Genomic DNA, 22,897 nt, shown 5'->3' on the forward strand with positions numbered 1-22,897 from the left:
GTACTAAATTGATCACATTTTAAAGTTTGGGGGATCAAAATAGCACTAGACCCAAAGTATATGATATTAGTTAGAAAATTTCCCAAATATAAAAGGTTGAATACATAGTGATGATGTGAATTTCAGTAGCTCCCCAGTTGGCAGGTGACTCGGATGCCTAGCTGAATGGTTCATAGTTGAAGGTGGCTCGGATACCTAGCTAAGTGGGTCCTACTTAGAAGGTGGCTTGGATGCTTGGCTGAATAGTTCCTACCTGGAGGGTGGCTTGGATGCTTGGTTGAATAGTTCCTACTTGGAGGGTGGCTCGGATGCTTGGCTGAACAGTTCCTACCTGGAAGGTGGCTTAGATGCCTGGCTGAACAGTTCCTAGCTGGTGGCTTGGATGCCTAGTTGAACAGTTCCTGGCCAGTGGCTTAGACACCTGGTTGAATAGTTCCTAGCTGGTGGCTTGGATGCCAAGCTGAACAATGATGAGCTGTATAATTTACTGGGGCGGTCTGCAAAGAAACAATGTTAGAGTGCCATGGTTTCTTTACTTGGGGTGGGCACTCCAATGCTTAAGTCAGCGAATAAGAGATTTTTAAGAGAACTAAATGTGAGAGAGGTGCGAGAGCTAAATTGCGCATGTACCTTTTGAGGTTGGAGGTTAGGCCCTTATATAGGCATTATTTGGCGTGGGCTTCATGCACCGCATCCGAGATCTCCAGGAAGATGTGCCTAACTGATTTGAGGTCCTCGGAGGTAGACGTGCACATAGACCAATCTTTGTGCCTTATTTGGTTTCCTCCGGAATATTCGGTGTGGGAACTAACTTCCGAGAGGCCTGAGAGTGACGGGATGCGTGCATAATTGGTTGGTGAACACGTTTCACAGGTCGTCACCTGGACCTCAATTAAGTCGACAAGCCTTCGAGGGGGGTCGCTCTTGACGTCAAGTTCACTTCGGTTGGTACTGACGAGGTACCACAGGTTGGCCATGGACAAGGTGTTGCTAGCCGCCTTGAGTTGTGGATGAGGTCACGAGCTAGATTTCCACTAGGTCGGCGGAAGTAGGTTGCCAGGTTGGTGGCGGAGGTAGGTCGCCAAGTTGACGACAGAGGCAGGTCACCAAGTCAGTGGTGGAGGCAAGTTGTTAGGTCGGTGGCGGAGGCAGGTCGTCAAGTCAACGGTGGAGGTAGGTCGCCAAGTCGGTGACGAAGGAAGATCACCAACTTGGATTCCATCATTTTGGCTAAGGAAAATCATTGCCTAGGTAATGTTAGGGTGTCATCCAACTGTTCTGAAATGCGATGTGTCATGATGTCAGTGGAGGGCCAAATCTGCCCTCATCACATAGAGACATTAAAAACTAAATATAATAAGATCAAGATATAACTGGTTCAAATCGGTTTATTTTTGGTTTAACCGAAAACCGAATTTACCATTCAGTTTATACATATGGATGAATCGAAGCCAACCCAAAAACTTAAAAAACTAGCTATATCGGATCGGTTTGCACCAGTTTGGTGAGTTTTGTAAGCGGATGGGATAAGGTGATTAAGTGGCTGTCAGAAGGGGATAACCAAAAAAAAAAATGACGGACAGCTGATTTGTGCTCTCCGGAGTCCGGATTTTTCATCAAACAAAGCAATAGCTTAAAAGCTATCATTATAGGGCCCACCTCGGAAAGCCAGAAGCCGCTGCGCGTGCAGCACGTCAGCCACAAAGGGTCGAGCTCGTCACGGGCTTACCTCAAGGTCCTCAACCTAAACTCGATCCAAAGGGTCGAGCTTAGCACGGGCTCACCTCAACGTGTGTGGATAAGGTGTAGTAGTCATCTCATCTCCCACTCGGCCCTGATAAACACTCTCGAACTCCTACTTCGACTCTTTTCACCGTTGCACTCAAAGAACTCATCCAATCCAAAAGCAGCGCCACGCTCTCCTCTATTATGCGCCCTCCGCCCTGGTCGCATTTCCTAAATTTCTTCTGAACAACATCAACTGTTCAGTAGCAACACAATACACGGAAGGAGTGTAGGGTTCTTAACCTGCGCACCCTCCATGGCTGGGCTTACCAGTAGTTTCCCTTTCAAACCTTTCCTATCTCAAAGAACACCTCCTTCTACGCTCTGTCTTTCCCCGCTTGAATCCAAGCTATTAGGAATTCGCTTATGTAACCCTAATTCCGCCAGAATCGATTGCAGCGCCTCCCATTCCTTCGCTCCTCAGGTTTCAATAACCGCCCGGTTTGGCGGATACCGGCCGAGTCCCGGAAATATAAGGCGGTCGAGAGACACCCGGAAGGCCGAGTTTGAAGCCGATTCTGCACTCGATATGTCCAGTATCAGGTACTGTGTTGCTTGCTGTTTAATCTGTTCTATATTCAAAATTCCAGTTGAATTCAGTGAGGGTCGCCACTCAGACTAAGTTTCTGTTGTTGTTGTTGTTGTAATGCTTTGGAACAGGTCAGATTCTGTAAGACTTATAGATGAGCAGCAGAATATGGTCCGTTTCATAACTTTCACGGTTTGGATTCAACATTGTTAAGTCTTTCATAAATCGAATTGAATTGATTCCTTTTTCCCCAGGTTGGGGTGGTATCTAAAAGCGAAGCCATTCAAATGGCGGAGGATGCTGAACTTGACCTAGTATGGGATTCCCTTCTTAAGTCAACTTTTACTCGTTTTTTTTTTTTTTTTTTTTTTTTTTTTCCGATTTTACTGATATGTTCTTTGAAACTTGTATAAAATGACTGTCTTGTTATCAATTCTTCATCTATATATTTAAATTATCCATATTGTTTTATTTTCTCTTGATAGTGTATGCTACCTCTGGAGGGAAAATGTGGTAGGCTTTTTTCTATCCAACTCTACTCAAGTTAACTTAAACAAAATCTTACTCCAACTACTTGGGTGGGGCAACACGAATCTGGTTGTGACAATCTACTCTATATAGGTTTTACCTGGTTAAATCTCCAGCACATTAAAACGCATTAGCATAAAATACAGGCCAGAATTTATACCTAAATATGGATTTCAATGTTTTATTCCGATTCCCAATTAGGAACAAGGCTCTTTGGTCTAGTAACCTGTAATTAGCAATGCAAGGCAAAATGTTCAATTCTCAGAGTAATTTCTTTTATTTACTTCTTGTTTGTTCTAATGTAGGCTGCTGTAATGGTTCAATCTTGTCAAGTTAAATTTGGAACCTTTGGTTCTCATTCTTGAGGAAGTAGGTTAACAAACTTGTTATTTTAACTTGTGGTCACCTTTTCAAGTAGCAACAAGTGCACAAATATGTCTCTTTAGAAAGCTTATTTTACCAGTCAATCAGTCCAAGATTGCAAAATTAGGCTGAAAGTTGAGAAGATATGTCAAAACCTTACATAACCTTCCTACTCTAATCCTCCTACATGATCTTCATTGGAAAAAATTCTCACTATTGAAATTGGGTTTATTCTCTGATAACGTTCCTCTTATTTGTTTATAGGTAGTAGATAGTAGGGGGTTTTGTACTTTTGTTATTCTAGAATGGTTAGATCCGTTAAGAGAGTTGGAGATTCTGTAGTAAGCTATACTTTATAAGCATAGGCAGAACTTTGTCTCATACATGTCTTCAAATATAACTTCTTAATCTCTTTAGGGAGAGTTAATCCAAATTGGATCTTTATAAGGTATAAGTTATTAAATTCAGATTTTGACAAAATTTACATATTTTTTTTGATCAATAACACTTTCATTAATTCATCAGTAGAAAATTTACAAGTGGAAGACAAACACACTTATCTTCCAAGAGTCACAATGAACTTCAAGAAATGAAAAAAGAAAATACAAAGATACAAAGACACTAACGTTACAGCTTAGCCCAAAACAAAGAATCCCTTTCTGCCCCTTGTTTTGCTAAATCGTCAGCTAGGGAATTAGCTGATCTTTTAATCCAACATGTCTTAACTTTCATCTCCCGCACCAGCCATTTGAAATTCCTCTTCTCATTATTATACTTCCATAAATCATTTTGGTCTTTAGTCAGCCACCCTATCACCACCTCTGGATCCCCTTCAATTATAAGTTTCTTGATGTTCAATTCCTTAGCTTTCCGGACTCCTTCCATAACTGTTCATATCTCAGCTCTAAGGGAGTCACCTACTCCAATTGGGCCTGAGAACATAGCAGAGATGACCCCATTTTCATCTCTAAAAACACCCCTGATCCCTGATTGTCCCGGGTTTCCCCTACTGCATCCATCAAAGTTTAATTTCAAGAATCCACTAGGTGGGGGGGTCCAAGCCACACTCATTACTGACTTGGTTTGCGTGCAATTTTCAATTTCACCCCACTTCCAACATACTGCAGCCCTTAGTCCTCTCCACATTGTCCTTCCCCTTTTTAATCGCCACCTGAAAAAGGAAGGTGAGAAAATGCCCTGCATGTCTGATAGGGGATTCCAGCTGCATCCTAATAAGGAGAAAGTCCAATCCCACAATGACCTCGCGAAGTGGCAAGACACCATTAGGTGAAAACCAGTCTCCCCATTTGCTTTACACAGAACACACCACTGAAGTGACAAGCAAGTATTGGGTCTCTTCTTTTGGAGTAGATCACCAGGGTTGATTCTTTCTAGATAGGCTTCCCAACAAAATCTACCAACCCTAAGAGGTATAGCTCTGCACCAAACCTCACCAACAGGGAAAGGGGACAAGGTAGGACTGGTGGACTGACTTAAGATTTTGAAGAACGAAGCACAAGAGAAAATGCCATTGGGGGTAGGTGTCCAAATTCTAGAACCCGCCCTAGTGGGGTCTAAGACAACGTTATCAAGAAGTGCAAGAAGGCTCGAAATACAGTCGAAGTCTGAGTCCCTCAAATCCCTTCTTAGACCCAAGTTCCACCCAATCCCAGAAGTGGAAGAGGACGGGGTGGTGAAAGACGAGATCTGCTCATTTTTCAAATCAGAAAGAGCATACAAAGACGGAAACTGATCCTTTAGAGGGGCGCTCCCCATTCAGGTTTGTTCCCAAAGTTTTATGGAGTTATCGGAATTCAAATCATACCTGATATTAGGAATGAGAACTGGTAGCAGGTCATGAATGGCTTTCCAAGGAGAATTGCTTGTGATCCTAGCTTTGATTCCAGCATCCCATCCATTGTGCTCCAACCCATGAATACTTGCCACTATTCTAGCCCATAGCTTCTCCTTCTCCATAGGAAACCTCCACAACCACTTCCCCAGCAGAGTCATATTCCTTCTCCTAATACTCCCAAGCCTCAAACCACCACACGACTTACTCCTACACACTATCTCCCAGCTAACTCTATGATCCCTCTTCTCTTCTCCCAGCTCCCACAGGAAATCTTTCATTATCTTCTCTAATCTGTTAGCAATCTTCATTGGGATTTTAAACACTGACATGAAAAAGATGGGTAAATTAGCAAGCGTGGCCTTAATTAGTGTTATTCTCCCACCAAGAGAGAGGTAGTTCTTTTTCCAGGATACCAATCTTTTTTCAAACCTTTCCATCACCGGGTTCCATAAACTCTCTCTCTTGGGATTATCACCTAATGGTAATCCTAAGTAGTTCAGAGGCCACCCCGAAACTTCACACCCCAGCACTTCAGCACTCTCCCTGGTCTCTCCCTCCTCCAAATTCACCCCCACTACACAGCTTTTCCCAAGGTTAACCTTCAAATTGGACATTTGCTCAAATAGTTGTATCACCGACTTTAAGTTCCTGATAAACCTCACATTACCACCTTCACAAAACAAAATCGTGTCATCAGCAAACTGTAAGTGAGTGAGGGGGGTTTCCACCCTCCCAACCCTCCAGCCTCTAATGAGCCCCCTAGAATCTGCTCTGTGAATCAGTATCCCCAAAACCTCTGCAATTAAAATGAACAAGAAAGGAGAAAGGGGGTCTCCTTGTCTTATACCCCTACTAGTTGGAAAGAAATCTACCACTGTCCCATTCACTAGCACTGAATAATGACAATTCCGGACACAGTCCATGATCCACTTACACCACCTAGCCCCAAACCCGAATTTAGTTAAAACTTTCCTCAAGAACTCCTAGTCCACCAAGTCATAAGCCTTTTCCAAGTCCAACTTACAGAACACTCCCTTCTTCTTATCCCCCTTAAAGTTCTTCACACTCTCATTAGCAATTAAAATCTGGTCTGTAATTTGTCTTCCACTCACAAAAGCTCCTTGATAGTGTGCAATGATATCTGGCAGTTCCTTCTTCAGCCTCAAAGACAACACTTTTGCAATGATCTTATACAAGCTATTAACCAAGCTTATTGGCCTAAAATCCTTCAGGTGGGATGCATCTTTGTTTTTTGGAATTAAGGCTATAAATGTAGAGTTCACACCCGGATTGACAATTCCTCTCCTAAAAAACTCCTCAAACACCCGCAAGAGATCATCTTTCAAGATATCCCAACAATCTTGATAAAAAGCCATTGTAAACCCATTTGGCTCTGGAGCTTTTATTCTATCCATAGAAAACACAACCTCCTTGATCTCTTCTATATTAAAGCTTCTTTCCATCATTCTCTTGTTCTCCACCCCTACATCTGGCCAATCCAAACCTTCTACCCACACCCTTCTACTCATAGGCCTCCTTAGAATAGATTTGAAGTGCTCCACACAGGCCCTGGCAATCTCCTCTTGCTGTACTAACTCAACTCCATCTACTACCAATTTGGAGATAAAGTTCTTCCTTCTCCTGCCATTTGCTAGAGAGTAGAAATACCTAGTGTTTCTATCTCCCTCTTGCAACCATTTACACCGAGATTTTTGCCTCCAGCTAATTTCCTCCTTGTGCAGGCAGTCCTCTAATTGTCTTCTCAATTCTCTCTTGAGGTCATTGTCTTCCTCTCCAAATTCCCCCCTTTCCTCTTTAAAATCAAGGCTTTCAATCTTCTTCATCAAGTCTCCCTTTCTTTCTTCTGTCCTCCTTAACTCCATCAAATTCCACTCCTTGATTCTTGCTTTTAAGAATTGTAGTTTCTTATGGAATCTCATCCCCTCCCACTCCACCAACGGACAAGTTACACTTATGCCACCACTCCCTCACTTTGTTAGGAAACCCTGGATGAAGTAACCACATATTTTCAAATCTAAAGGGGGTAGGACCACCACACCTTCTTTCCTCCTTACATAACACTATGGGCCAGTGATCCGATGTCACCCTTGGGAGAGCTCTAGCATCGAAGGTTCCCCAATGTTCTTCCCAATCCAAAGAGAACATGAATCTATCCAACTTAGAGCAAATGGGTCTAGATTGGAGATTTGACCATGTAAATGCCTTATGTGCTAGGGAAATCTCTTTAAGCTCAAAGGCATCCACAAAACTGTTAAACTTCCTCATGCTTTTTGTCACCCTTTGGTTAACCTTGTTGGACTCTTCCGAGAATCTAATCACATTGAAATTCCCACCCATGCACCAAGGCCCATCCCACAACCCTCTAACATCAGCCAGTTCCTCCCACAGCTCCTTTCTCTCTCTGTAGTCATTCGGTCCGTAAACATTTGTGAGCACCCACATATAATCATCCTCTTGCTGCTTAAACTTCATAGAAACTGAGTACTTTCCAATCAACTCCTCTAGACCTTCAACCACATCCCTCTTCCACATTGTTACAATCCCCCCGGAAGCACCCCACGTTGGAGCCACCACCCAGCTAATCCCCTTGGCTTTCCATACACTCCTTGCCCATTTGTCATTAAACTCCATTCTCTTAGACTCTTGCAGCAACACAATGTCTAGGTCATACCGTCTTATTACCTCTTTTATTGTTGCTCTCTTCTTCGCACTCCCAATTCCCCTCACATTCCAACTAAGAATCTTCATTCCGCTTCTTTTTACAAACCCCTTGCCACCTACCCACCACTTTCCCCCTTTCCTTCTATCTCCTTTTACCTCGAGCTTCTTGTCTCCTTTTACATCTCTCTTTAATCTCTCTATTTCACTCAACCTCCTCTTCTTTGTTATGATCTGCATCTTCCTCTTTTGTAAACTTTCTTTCAACTCGTTCAGATCTTCCAGCCTACAGCCCAACTTCCCTACAAACTCTGCTATCGTGTCTTCTCTCCCCGATTCCCCCACCCCTACCCTTCCTACAAAATCCCCTTCATCTCTACCCACCTACCTTTCCTTCCTTTCCTCTAGTCCCACCTCAGTTCTTTCCTCTCCAACCTTCCTCCCCTTAATGTTACATCCCTCCTTCTCTGCTTTCTCCCCGTAATCCTCTCCAACTCTACCCTCATTCCTTTCCCTCCTCTCTACTAACCCCTCCTCTCTTCCCTCCTCCCCTTCCCTCCTCCAAATCAGCTTCCCTTCCACATCCTTAAACACTCTTTCAATGATTTCCCACACTTTTCCACTCCTATACCTTTCTTCCCGCACCTTCCCACAATCCTTCCTTCCCCTCTCCCCCTCCTCAGAGAGCCCGCCTACTATCTTGGCTGCATATTCATGGGCTCCAGGACATGGTACAGGAACGGAATCTGGAACCAAAGACACAAGAGACACATTAGTAGAACAAACCGAAATCACATGGTTACCTGGGACTGATGGACAAGCTAGAATAGGACTGCTCCCGGCCTCCTTCTCTTGTTCCGGAGGTTGGTAAACAATTATCTTCCTGAGTTGGTTGGGAAGTACTTCTGTCCTGGTGATCTTTCCACTCTACCCCTGGGTCACCCCTAGATGGCGTATTCCTGCTCTGCTTTCGGTTCTCCCGGTTTTCCCCTTCTGATAAACCTTGCGCACTCTGTGGTCTTGGGAGTGAGATAAACCGATTGCAGTCTTCACCCTGGAATAATCTTGCAATATTCCACCCTTCTGTATCACCTCCAGCACAACTGCCTTCATCATTTACACTGCCCACGCTAGAGCCATCAACAGAAAGGTTCTCCGATTCATCATCGCCTTCACCGCACTGCACCCATCCTTCAAACTTCTCTTTCTTCTCTTCAGTTCTTCCCCTAGTGAAACTTGGCTTTGGCCTCTCTGAGAAGCCTCGCACGGGGCTAAGCTCCTTCAAACTTCGTCGGGAGACCCACTGTAACGCCCTCTTCTTTTATAGTTTCCGGCGTTGTGCGCATTCCCCCTTTTGGCTCGCGGCTGGGGACGATGATAGACCGTAACCGATGTCTATCATAGTCGAAACCCCAATCATGTGTTTCATTAAAGGCTCACGCGCCTTTTTAACAAGCTGAGCCAGGTCCGCTGACCTGTTTGGGCCTTTAAAAATACCATTAGCAGCCCACATGGGTTTTTGCTTTGGCCCATTCTTAAACACCCGCGAGCTTATGTGACTTTTAAGAAGGTCACGCACGTCCAACCCCGGCCCCGGTTTGGTTTTAACAGGTCTATGTTCGGTTCTTCCTTGGACCAACCCCTTTAGTCTTGGCGCCGGTTACAACCTGTGCAAAGGACCTGCCACCCTCCAGACTGTTCACTGCTTCCACACGCGAAAATCCCACCCCCTGCCTGCTACCCTTTTGTTTCTCCAGCAAATGCTTTTCCATTTTAGTGAAAGTGCTTTTCTTGTTTGAATCCTCCAACCCTTTCTTGCCACGCAGCTCTTCTTCTTCAACATTCTCATCTCCCTCCCTTCGAGCCTCTTTCCAGAGCATCGATTCAGTGGATGAAGCCAGCCACACTGAGTAGCAATGCCCTTTGATTAGCACCTCTATCTTCCGAGGAATCTCCTCAGGTTTTACTCCATTCAATAAAATGGAAGCTGAACAAAGGTCTCCCCAAAAGGCACCTCCTAGTGATCCTCCACACATCAAAGCAATGGCTTCAGCAGTTTCTTGCTTCCACAAGTGAAAGGGAAGACCTAAAAGACGCACCAACACTCCATCTTCAACAAAGAAATCTTTGGAGTTTGATCCCGGACACCATCTTGATACTGTGAAATTTCCAAGTTTAGCTTGGATATTTAAAGCCTCAACTTCTACTCTGTTCTCAAGCAGATCCAGCAAAGCCTTGTCATTCTCAAAAGGTGTTAAAATAAATGTGCTCTTCAACTTTAACCTTGCTGTTAACAGATCTGCAACTTTCCCCCAGTCAAGAATGGGAGCTGAAGCTTTAACTATCAGTTTACTTTCCCAATCACCTCTCTGTATGTTTACTCCCATTCTGTATTTATCTGCCCCAGCTACCACTAAAAGAGTCTCTTGCTTAATATTGTTCACCATACTACTAGAACTGCTTATCTTCCTTTTTACTATTGCTTCTCTTTTAACACTCAGGCGTTTCAGCAGTTCACATAAGGCACCATGAACTGCCTTCCAGCCCTGACTCTTCCTTCCTTCTGGAAAGCAGATCATCTGCTTTCTACCCTTGCCAAAAAATTCTGTCAAGGAGATAAAATAACCTTTAAGGTTTCTCTTACACTCTACAACAAACCTTCTTCCAGTTTCTGAGAGAAGCTCTTTCCAACTATTTTGCTTGCCTTTGTTACTTGCACCTTCCACAAACTCCTTGAGCCCTTCAATTACCCCCACCCCTTCTAACAGCACCATCCCTCTCTTTGCTTCCCTGATTTTCAAGCTCAGCTGTCCATTTAATCTCAGTTCCTCAAATAGGAGCTCCTTAGATTCAATCTTCAAAGCTTTTTTCCAACGGCCTACCTCCACAAATTCTCCCATCTCAGTTCCTCACCCTCTCACCCTCTCAGCAACTCTCTCTGTGCTTCACCCTCTCACCCTCTCACCCTCTCAGACAATAAACCAATTTACATATGTTCAATGTGGATCTGATGGTTTAGAACTCGTGGAAGTCCACCTAATTAATGCTGCTAGTTGTCTGATCCAGTGTAACTGGCAAGTGGACTTCAGTAACAATATGTAAATCACACTTCATCTCCATATGTACTTTTCTGATTCTGATATGCTCTACTAATCTCAGGCACTGAAGAGTTGCTTTTATTTCTGCTTTCACTGAACCATCTTGTTCTATTAGACTTGAAAGGACTATAATTATGTCTTCTGTTGTATTCCTAAATGCTTCCTCTGAATATGATAGTTCTAGTTTCATTTCACAAGGAGTAGCAATCAAAATTCAGTTTTGTTGCTCCTTGTGGAAGAAGGGTCCAGCTCCATCTTTTTCAGTGTTTCATAGGTGATATTACCACATGAGCTCATTATGAAATCACATAATATAGGAAAAATGTCTCTGAATTCCTCCCTAGTCCTAGCCAAATGTGCTACTCTACTGGTGATGGGGTGGATAAGAGTATCACAAATTGCTCCCACTACTGAATATTCAACCATTCTTTTCCTCTCAAATGCTTCAAGGGGTGGCTTCTTTGGTATATCTCCACATAATCTCCCCCTTTTTGTCCTAGGTTTTGGGGGGGGGGGGGAGCGAATGCTGTAGAGAAAGGCTGGGAATATCTGTTAATGACTGCCTTCTGTCAAGGTAGTGCAAGAAAGCATCTCCTAATCCTTGAAACTTGAAACAAATGAGCATCTAACAGATGAGTTGCCTTGACTTTGGTGCCAATCTTTCCTTCTAAAATGATGTGTTTTACATGTTTCACTGTTCACCAGGTTATTGAGGCTGGATAAGATTTCAGTGCAAGGGAATTCTTTTTCGACCCTCAAAACCCTAGGTCAATAATAGATGTTGACTTTTACCATAAGAACCCATGTTAATGGATTCTTTAAGGTGAGATTGAGTGGAAACTAAGAAGAAATGCTTCTTTCACAGAGATCACTGGCAGAAATGGAGGTTTTTTGTGCGATAACAAAGGAAAGCCTCCTTTTATCTCTGCAGAAAGTCCCCGTCTGATTAAAATCATTGTGAACAGGCTTCAAATTGTTCATAGAGTTGTAAATCTGCTAATCTGTATAGAGAACACAATGTTAAAATCTAAAAAAGTCTTTTGTTGCTAAACTTGCGTTCCAATATATCAACAACCTGGAAATTGCAGCATAGGATATTGTTGAACCAACCAAGCAGTAGATTTTCTTATAACATTTTGTTTTACTTTTTACAACTAAAATGGCATTCTGTTGTTTTGTACCCAGTGTTTTAAAAGCAAGAAGCACAACTAAAGTGCAAGGTGTTCCTACTTCCTAGAGCCTAAGGTATGATGTGTGTGCTTAAATGAAGTGAGATACCAGCTAGAGATAAAAAGAAAACTTAATATATAATATTCTGAAAGAAATAAAATCCTACTAACAATTATAACTACAACATGCAATATAGTAATTTACCTACTAAAACATTGAATTCAATGTTAATTAATCAAAACATAGCAACAAGCCAGCCAGAGGGAACCCCATAAAATGAGCCCTCCCTATGATCTTGGGCATGTCTTTTAAAGCACCGGTTATCATCAAATTCTAGAAGGAAGAATCAGATCTCTTAAGGGACTCTCGCCAAGAGAATCCACTAAACCTTTCACTGAACATAAAATTCAAGAAAATGAGATATTCAGAGGAATTTCTGATGGCTGGTTTGTCTAAAGGTGTGTGAGAGTTGCTGCAGGAAATGCTTGTCTTAAATCTTAATACAATAAGCCACTAGAGTTTCTCAAGTTTCTTTATGTAATAACCATTTGAAAGAAAACCTCATATTTAGATCATTTAAGATGTTCGAAGAGGGGAAAAAACTTGAGATGGCATTCTTTTACAAGATTCTATTCTTTGATTCATGTTATTCAATATTAGATGCATCTGAACTAGCCTTTAGCACAGTAGAGAGTACTTTTAATATCACTCAGAAGGGGCATGCTTGATTTGATGTAGGAACAAAGACTTATTAGTTTCCTCTTGCTATTCTATTTGTCTAGTCTATTATCAAGGAATAAATACATCATGGCAGAAGTTGTCTACTTTTAGAACCTTACCTGGCTCTTGCTTTGTTAACTTTTGCATTGAGCTTCATATGCATTTGAAAAATTGTTTATTCTATTCAGGAACTCATATGGTATTTAAATATCTTTTTCTGCAGGTAATATTATCACCAGATGCAGACCCACCAGTTGTCAGAATAATGGATTACAAGTATGGCTTATTTTAATCTGCTCTAGTATTTGTTTTCTTTTCTAGAAATTGGAAATTATTCCAGTCGCATTCCAAAATATCTTCTTCTGTTTGTAGATGTTATATCTAATGTTTCTGAAACAACAGCCATTATGGTACCCCTTAAACTAACATATGCATACATCAAGCCTTTGAGATAATTGAGAGTAGTAAAGGAAATCCATGTCCTTCAGACATAGGGGATGCCTTTAGAGATAAGGATGGGTGTTTGATAGATTGGCCCAGCAGGGGATGGGGGCTCAATTAGACCTGAGCTCCTTGCTGCACTTCAAGGGGTTCAGTTAGCAAGATGATGAATCTTGAAAAGTTCATCATTGAAGGGGACTCCAAGTTGGTGACACAGGTTGGTTGAAGAACCGGAAGCAGTTATCTGGGCTTACAGAGGACATAAAAAGGTTAAAATGGCTCGCCAGTAATTATCTATCAAAAAAAAAAAAAAGGCTCACCAGTAATATGATTTCAAGAGCTCAGTGAGAAAGAAGATCAGCTAATGGATTGGAAGATACTTTATCTAAACAAGGGGTTTCCAGGGATCATTTGTAATCTTATTTTGTTGTTGTGTTGTTGAGAGTTGCACCTCGCACCTTTCAGTTGGTTATTTGTGAAGTTCATTTCTCTTTTAATAAAATTCCTCTTTAGTTATTAATGAAAAAAAAGTAGATGTGCATGCATATATTATAGGTATAAATTTTTGGTTTTTGTTAATGTGGTTGTAGGCCTGATTCACATGTGAAATATATCATCCCATTAAGAAATTGCTATTTGTTACTTTCTTTTTAAAATATAATTCTAGTAGTATCTTGATATCATGGAACATCATTTAAGGATGCTGTTTTTATGAGGATTGTTAATGTTCACAATTATTTATATACTACTTCCCTTCACTATTCTATACCTAGGTTGTCTGCGATTTTCATTTGAATGTTTTTTTGATTTCTTGTTCTCTGTCAGTCTGTTTTTTTTGTTTTTTTGTTAGGGACTGCCTAACTCAGGGACTCTTTCGAGGGATCCTGCCTCTTGAATGAGAGAGAGAGAGATTGTATTCTCAAATCGATAATCCCCTCCTAGCTTCCTTTCCTTATTTATATACTGCTGTTACAATTCTGTTATACCCGCCTCTCCACTTGTCCAATTTGTTAGTTAGTTTTCTCTAGTGGTTGGCTGTTAGTTACATTCTTTAAAGGCTGGCGTGGCCTTTTCTTGTACACTTGTATTCCCTTTATTTCTGTCTCAACATTTTTATATTCATAAAAGTGTATTTATATATTATTTTCATACAATTGCAGCAAATACAGATATGAACAGCAAAAGAAAAAAAGAGGACAACAGAAGAAAAGTGCTGGTGAATGTCTTTTTCCTCTTCTGTTATGCTTTAATTCATTGACCAAGGTGCAGTATGTATTACAAGTGGAAGTTAACAAATAAATGCTCCTACTGTGCAGCCAACCGTATGGATTTGAAGGAACTCAAAATGGGGTATGATTTTCTGTGATTCTAATTCTGTATATTTGATTTTTCATGTCTCTCCTAAAAATATGACTTTGACAGATGTGTATGGCTAGATGGATGAGTGGTAAAATTAGAAAGGACAGGGTAAGAAACAAAGTCATACGAAAGAACTAGGAGTAGCTCCAATATGTGAGAAAATGAGAGAAAGTAGATTGAGATGGTTTGGTCACGTGCATTAGAAGACCATCTACAGCACCTGTTAGGAAAAGTGATCTATTACAAGCTGAAGGGGCTAAAGGAGCTAGGGGTAGATCAAAAGGGCTTTGGTGGCAGTAATTAGAAAGGATTTAAGTGCTCATAATTTAATGATGGATATTGCCCTGAAATGGAATGGTGAAACAGGGTACATATGAAGCAAGAGAATCCCTATAAAATGAGGTGTATGGGCAAGAAAGAAAAATATGATTTACTGATAGATAAATTTCACATAATGCATCTATTTTGGAGTTGCACATGCCTTCTATTAAAGTGATCAATGTTAAGGACTTCAAGGAAAACAAGCCATATGAATGTCTCTCCTAATGACAGGGAAAAGACCTCCCAAAAATCCCATCTAGAACATTCTCATCTCTCTAAGGAAAACTAAGTATGTCTTCAAGCTTCCTAAAATGAATGAAAAAGAAAAGAAAAGAAGATACTACAAGGTCTTCCTACTCAAAATAGTCCCAGGAAAGGTAGGATTCTAGATGATTAAATCAGCTTGCAGTCTTGCACAGGGAAAAATTCATAAACAATTCAACTGTCTATTTGAGAAGAGATCCTACATAGCCTTGTAAAAGGAGAGCTGTGGATATACCAGTGCCATACTAAGCGGCTTTTGAAAGTCTAACCCAGTACCATCTCTTAACTTAGACTCTGCTAATGGTGTCTAATCTTCATAAATTTTGATGATACCTTTCACAAACCTCGTCCCAATACCTCATAGGATGAACTGGCTGTTCTAGAATAAGCCCAACGATTAATGTATGCCTCATATTTGGAAGCCACAATCCTCTCCTCCCTTTGTAATCTCCATAGCCACTTGCCATGAAGAGCCTTATTCATCAGTGCCTTCTATTAGAAGCCATTCCTTCCAAACGTTTAGTGTGACATACTCATTTCCATTTAACCAAGTGAAATTTACCCTTTATCTCCCCTTCCATTCTAAAATTCCATCTTTTTGAAGCACATGCCTTCCAATTGTTTCAGGTAATAAACTTATTTTTATTTAACCATATGAAATTTATGCTTATTCTCCGTCCACTCCAAAGAAAGTCCTGTTATTTCTCCAATATCTTAGCTATTGACAACTGCATCTTGATTTGGTAGCATGATAGATGGGAACACTGGCTAAGAAAGAAACTATTCTAATCTTCAAGTCTTCCGCCATCCTCCTAACAATTGGATCTCAATCCTGCTTAGAGAACTACTGCTTAAAGCCCAATGGGAAGCCCAAATAGGAGCAAAGAAAAGTATTAGTAGATAGTAGGTTGTGGCATCATTTTTATCTAACTTTACAGATGAAAAAGTAGATGTCTATCTCCAGTTCAAGGGTTGCTGAAGTTGAAATTCATGGATGCTCTATTGGCAACTGGAATTCAGAGTTGGGGCTGCATAATGAATTTGGTGGAATTTGTTGAAGGATATTCAAGTCCCATTGGAGAAGGAAATTATATAAGAAGTAATGGAATTACTCCAAGGGCTTACAATTTGTTATTCATTGGTTCTGGGGAGGATTGGGACTGAGGAGACTGTGTGTTGGTGATAGGCTGGATAACAACTTTTCAGATGGACCATAGTAGCCAAGGCATTTCACTACAGAAGGTAGATCCTAAGTGTCAAGGATGCACAGCTTGTCCAAGTATGACATGTTTTAAACTTCCTTACTCTGAAAAGATAAATATTTTAGTGTTTCAACTAAGATTTTGAGACGTTCTAATAGAATTTGAGTGCTATAAAAGAAGTTCTAAAATTTGAATGCTATATATAGTTTTCTGAGTTTAGGGGAGCAGATGGTCTGGTTGAGCCATACTGCTTCAAGTTGGGAAATGCTCAGTAAAAACCTGACACAAAATAAACCATTTGAATCAAATTCTAGATCATCCATCTGAAACCTGGCAAAACTGGGTGAAGGTGTGGCAATTTTGAATGTTTGGTTTAGAAATGCTCCGCCAGAACATTAGATTAGCCAATTAAGTTAGAAGCCTTTATAAAATAGGAACAGTTTTTTTTTTTTTTTTCCACTTGACAATATTAGGGGCATAAATGCGATTTAGAGACACTGTCTTTAGATGGTTGGATCTGGCTTCATTATCTACACATTGTCATATGCTTCTACCTGCAAAACTTTGTTTTGGTATGACTCTTATGAGTCAAGGTTCTTTGCCTAATAAGAGATTATGGTTCTTGCAATTGTACCTTGAGGCCTCAACCAGAACAAAGATGAAATGATAATTGGGATAAAAAAGAGTGTATTTTACTTCAAGGTTCTTTTCATACTAAGGCATTTATAATTTGTTTTCCTATCATTCTGGAAGAAATTCTTTGTTTTAGTGAATTCTTTTGATTTCTTAAACAGGTACAACATTGATTCACATGATTATTCTGTGCGGTTGAAATCTGCTCAGAAGTTTCTCAAGGATGGGGACAAGGTTGGTCAGAACTTTTCTCATATGAGTCTACAACATGTGTAGATGTTTGGAGTCCGGATCTCCTGCCCACACAAACTCTGCCCACGTTTATCACAGCCACACATGGAGAACATCTCATCCTCTGCATAGTATTATGCAGGGGGAGAAGTTCCCAATTCATGGGTGGTAGCGTGTTGTGGGTAGACGTGGGCAGGAGATCCGGACTCAGATGTTTGTATCATTTAGTTTTCTCCACTCATTACCAAATTGAGATCTCTAAGTCAACTTCTGCAGGTTAAGGTTATAGTAAACTTGAAGGGCCGTGAGAATGAGTTCAGGAATATTGCCATTAAACTTATTAGACGTTTCCAGAATGACATTGGGGAGGTATTGATGATATGCTTGCTTTACTCATAATTCATAAATTAAGAGACACACTGTGATAGTGTAACAAGTTAGTTGGATCTTATTTATAAGTATGCATACATTGTCACTGTCAGGTTCTTGTCCCAAAATTTCAAGATCAGCTATGGCAATTTTATTCCTGCATTTATACTCCATGAAAACATGTATTTTCAGATCCGCTCTCATTACTCCAATTCTTGTCTTATTCATCCAAAGCCCTCTACTGTTGCCTTATTGATTTTTCTTTTGTCCATGACTGTGGTACAACTATAGTAGCAAAGGGATAAAGACCAAACCCACAAAACTACAGTAGCGTCTAAATATAGAAAAGAAAACCCTGTGAACATTCATTTAGTGTAAATACAAGGAAGATGCTCAGGGATGGATTATAGTGGGCTGACAAAAAATGGGCCAGGCTGGGCTGGGCAAGCCTGTTGGGCTACCTGACCCATGAACACGTCTATTCCCAAATGGCTTATAGTGCAAATTGAATTTGGACCTGTCATATTTGGGAATGATGCAGGTCATCTTCACAGCTTACCGAATGGAAGAAAGACAATATGCCCCAGCTCAAGGTTCTTGTTTACTAAATGGCATCTACATTGGACATATATGAAAATGTATACACCATCTAGTTCAATTACTGATAAAAAAACATATACAACACCCAGTTTGTACTTTGCACATATTCATCAATATGTATACATGCATCTAGGACTCTGTGGGTTATATTTGTTCAGGGTTTAATGACAACTAAATAAACTTGCAGCTTGCAACAGAGGAGAGCAAAAATTTCAGTGAGAGAAACATATTCATTGTTTTGGTTCCAAATAAAGCAGTTATGCAGAAAATTCAGGAACAGCCAAAGAAAAAGGAAAAGTCAGCAGCAACTGAAGTTTCAGCTGGTGTCTGATTGGAATCAATGTTTCAAAGGGTAGTTTCTAGAGGGAGCAGGTAAACTTCATTTTTATTCTTTGAGGAGGATGGAGGTCAAGTAATGTGTATAGTATGTTGTTGTAATACATCTTCCTTTGCCAACAATATATTATTTTATCATAATACAGAAGAAGCCTTTCTGTATAGACACTGGCAGCAATATTCCTCTGCTTTTTCTACTGAATATTTCATCCGTGGACCTAATTCTGAAGGATTCTGCACAAACTTTTGAAATATAAAATACGGAGAAAACATACATAATCATGTAGTTGGTTGTTGCAGGTTGATAGCAAAAGTTACTATCAAAGCTATTAAATTTAGAATCTGGATCTTAAAATAAGACCGTCTTGCCTCAGTATTGAGATCATGGGCACATACAAGCTGATGAAACTCAGAATTCCTCTTCTTTTGCACTATTTAAATGAGAGAGAGAGAGAGAGAGAGAGACCCAGTTTTTTCAACTTCACCTGTTCACTGGTGCCCGTGAAAGACTGAGAGTGGCTTCAGACCTGTCAAGTTTTCCCAGTTACTGAGCTCTATCTTACATCTTTCTTACCTGGTGCTCATTTTCGAAACAGTCCGGAAAACTCTGACAAGTTTCTACAAGGTTCAAAGCAATGTTATCTGCGGTATCAGGTCCCCTCCACCGGGGAGTTGGGATCTGTCCCAATACTCTTCCAACATGATCTCTGTCTGCACATCTCACCTGAAGTACCCTTCCAACATGATCTCCGGGGAATTGGGGCTCATGATGCATGAGATGTGCGGACATGGGTCATGTTAGTACATGTTAGAATGGATTGCTGAGAGGAGATTCAGACTTACACGGGAGTAAACTTTGGGGATGATAAAAATGGTTAAGTACACTGCACTCCACTGCAGAAGTCTGAAATTACAGCCCCCCATAGTTTACTAGTAGTTCCCTCTATTAATTGAATCCTGCCCGTGGATTTGGCATCAATCCACGATCGAGATTCATCCCACTTGTACGTGGGGCTAAGAATTCTGGGGTGGGCTGAACAGTGATTCTCCCTAATAAAAATACATTCACTGGCAATCTGGCCTCTCCGGAATTGTAAGGGTAATAAGAGATGAGGAAGGAAATGTGTATTTTTTTCTCAGGCCCAATAGAGCAAGGTGATGTTGCCACACCAGAACTCTAGGCAGTAGTTTTTGGAACCGAGAAAGCTAAAGAATTGAGTTTTGAAAGGACAATTATTGAAAGTGATTCCAAAATAATTGTGGACTGCTAAAGGAGAAATGAGTGTCTTGGCACCTAAGGAATGATTTCAGGTGGTTCAAATGGCTTTTTTAGGGCATGTTCATTCAAGTTAATGGGGTTAGAGGATGATTTCAGTTAAATTAATAGTCTAATTTATAATAAATAATAATACTTTAATTTTCAATAATTATTAAAAATTTATAGCAAAAATATACAATTATTGAAAATAAATTTATAATAAAAATATAATATATATTTAATAAAAATATAATAATTACAAAAAAACAACAAATACTGAAAGTATATTAAATTAGTTGATATATAGTGTAATATCAAGTAAATTATAAAATACATAATTACTAAAAATAAATTTATAAAAATACAATAAATACGACAAATTAAATTACAAAAGTGAAATAATAGTTGTTTAGTCTTCAATAGTTATTGACAAATTTCTGTTAAATACAAAATAAAAATAGATTTATTAATAATTATTGAAAACATATTTATCAAAAAGTACAGTATACAATTACTAAATATAAAATAAACATTAATTTTAGTTTATGTATATAATAAATATACACTATTATTATAAAATTATTACTAATAAATATTATTTTATTTGAAAGTTATTTTCTATAATTATTATTTGATATAAAATTATAATTAGTACTATTATTACAAAATTCGTTATTAATTTTGTAAAATATTAAGATTTTATTAATACGAATGTTATGAAATCTATTATAATTATTTTTTTACTTTTAAGATTTTTTATTTAAATATATTACATAATTTTGTTATTTTAACTATTTAAAATTTAGTCATGTTAAGTATTTCATTATTTAAATATTTAAATAATATGTAAAATACTATAAATTTTCATTATTTGAATTTTATTTATTTTATTGTTATTATGTAATATTAAATATTTTGTTATATAATTATTTATCTATTTTAATGTTTTGTTATTTGAGATATTTAGTTATTGAAATATTTAAATAATGTTTTATTTTTTAATGTTAACATTTTATTATTTGAATAACATTTAAATTGAATAATTCATAAAATTATAATTTATTTTGTTACAACATAATTTCATGATGAACTTTGTAAAAATATAGAATTATTAATAATATTAATACTATTAAATCTATTATAATTAATATTTGTGTTTTGAATAAAAAAATTTAAAGTTAGTATATAATTTCATTATAATATTTAAATAATTTTACAAAATTTAATTGAAACTTTCTTTAAATTGATGTAGATAAAAATTGGGATAGAGATAGTTTAAAAGATAATAGGAGGAAATAGGAGAAAATGATACAACTTAACTATTAGGAGGAAATCTCTTATTAAATTAGAGATAGTTTAAAAGATAAATAAGATTTAGAAATAATTTAGAAGATAAATAGAAAATAGAGATAATTTTGATTAAAATAGGAGAAAATAGGAGAAAATGATACAACTTAACTATTAGAAAAACAAATCCTTCATTTTTTATGATTATTAGAAATAGTTAAGCCTATGCTATTTTTTGATTAATTTAATAGATAATTATATGAAATTAAAAAATTCAAAACACCAAAAAATTAGAAAGCAGAATTTGGAGCATGGCATGGTGACGTGGATATATATAGACAACCATCAGTTCAATAATAACGAACATTCGATAAAGTTCTAGAGATAATTCTGGTTAAGTTTCCAAAGTTAAGTTGTCAACAGATATTTAGAGAAGCATCTCAACAGAGATGTCTCTGGTCTCTTCTACAGAAATCTCGAACGTTCACATAATCTCCTCAACGGACCTATAAATTCCTCCACCCCTCCATGATCGAATCAGTCTCAAACAACAACCAAAATTCGAATAAATACAAGCTCTCTTTAAATTCTCCATTCCGTCTTCTAATCTCTGCTGTATCACAGTCACTCTTTCTTCTCCGTTCTTTCCTTGATCGTTGTTACAGCTTATCTACTGACAGCCAACGCATCTGACGCATTTCGTGATCAAGGTTCGAGAAATAAAAAATGGTGGCTATGAGTGGTAAGGCCATCGGTATCGACTTGGGTACCACTTACAGTTGTGTGGGAGTATGGCAGAACGACAGGGTCGAGATCATCGCCAATGATCAAGAATAGGAAAGGAAAGGACCCATTAATACTTGTAATGTAATACCATTACCATTGCAAAGAAGGCCATAAATTTCCCAGTGTTTTTGAGAACTTGCTAATTTTTAAGAAATAGGCTTATATCAATATGAAAATGTTGAATGATAAGGAGCCCTTCCAATTAAGACCAAAGGTCTCTATGCAATTTAAAATTCAAATATAAAATACCCAATGTTGACTTTTTTTTTTTTTTTTTTCATGCTTTTTAGAACCGACCAGGTTGCCAAACCGGTCAGGGTCCGGTTATCCAATCTGAACGGTCGGCTTGTTTTGACAAAAAAAAGTAAAAAAAAAAAAAAAAATAAAAAATTTGAAAAATGGTCAAAATCATTCAAATGGTTTGAATGGTTAATCAGCCGGTTCAGTGGCTTGTTAATCAAAATTAACGGTTTTGAGGAAAAAAACGATTTTGGGGAAAAACGGAACTGGTCAAGTGATTAGTTTCTGGTTTTTTCAGTCTTACCGTTCGGTCCGGTTCAGTTTTGAAAACCATGCTTTTTTTCATTCATATTCTAATAATCTATTCCCATCCTTTTCTTGTTGTATGTATGGATTTTCCTGATAATTCTAGAGAACTGCTTATTAAGACCTTTATGAATTTGGTCATAAAAATTGCCATTAAGGAATGATTTTATCATAAAAATTGTTATTTATACTGATGTGGATACATTTTTTAAAAACATTAATGATGGATTAACAGAAGGTGAATTTTAGAGGAAAATAAAATTTACATGGTGAATTTTAGACATTTTAAAAAGTTGTGTTGAATTTAAGAGAAATGCTAAAAATTCATGATGAATTTTAGACAATTTCCCTAATATCTAAGATTTACAATGGCAATAGTAGTTTTGGATTTATGAAAGCTTTTAAATGTAACCTGTCATCGTAGGGAAAGAAGTCTGATAAAACAATACACGTGATAGGTGCTGTAGGGGTTGTCTGCTATTTTCTATTTTTTTGTGGTTATTTTAGACTATCTTTTATTTATTAATTTATATTTTG

At 38.6% G+C, this 22,897-nt stretch overlaps 1 protein-coding gene across 1 annotated transcript; it reads left to right on the forward strand.

Moving 5' to 3' along the window:
• Positions 1–1,710: 1,710 nt before the first annotated feature.
• LOC148869756 (translation initiation factor IF3-4, chloroplastic-like) lies at positions 1,711–18,647 on the forward strand. The gene is made up of 9 exons (XM_088970820.1): positions 1,711–2,328; positions 2,446–2,485; positions 2,569–2,628; positions 12,951–13,003; positions 14,329–14,384; positions 14,485–14,518; positions 17,109–17,181; positions 17,455–17,547; positions 18,335–18,647. Exons 1-9 carry the CDS (start codon positions 2,042–2,044, stop codon positions 18,476–18,478), a joined length of 840 nt encoding a protein of 279 aa, XP_088826946.1. The 5' UTR covers positions 1,711–2,041; the 3' UTR covers positions 18,479–18,647.
• The last annotated feature ends 4,250 nt before the right edge of the window (positions 18,648–22,897 follow it).

Source organism: Nelumbo lutea, chromosome 2 (genome assembly GCF_056320005.1).
Source record: "Nelumbo lutea isolate HS-2025 chromosome 2, American lotus-T2T, whole genome shotgun sequence".
Taxonomy (NCBI): Eukaryota; Viridiplantae; Streptophyta; class Magnoliopsida; order Proteales; family Nelumbonaceae; genus Nelumbo; species Nelumbo lutea.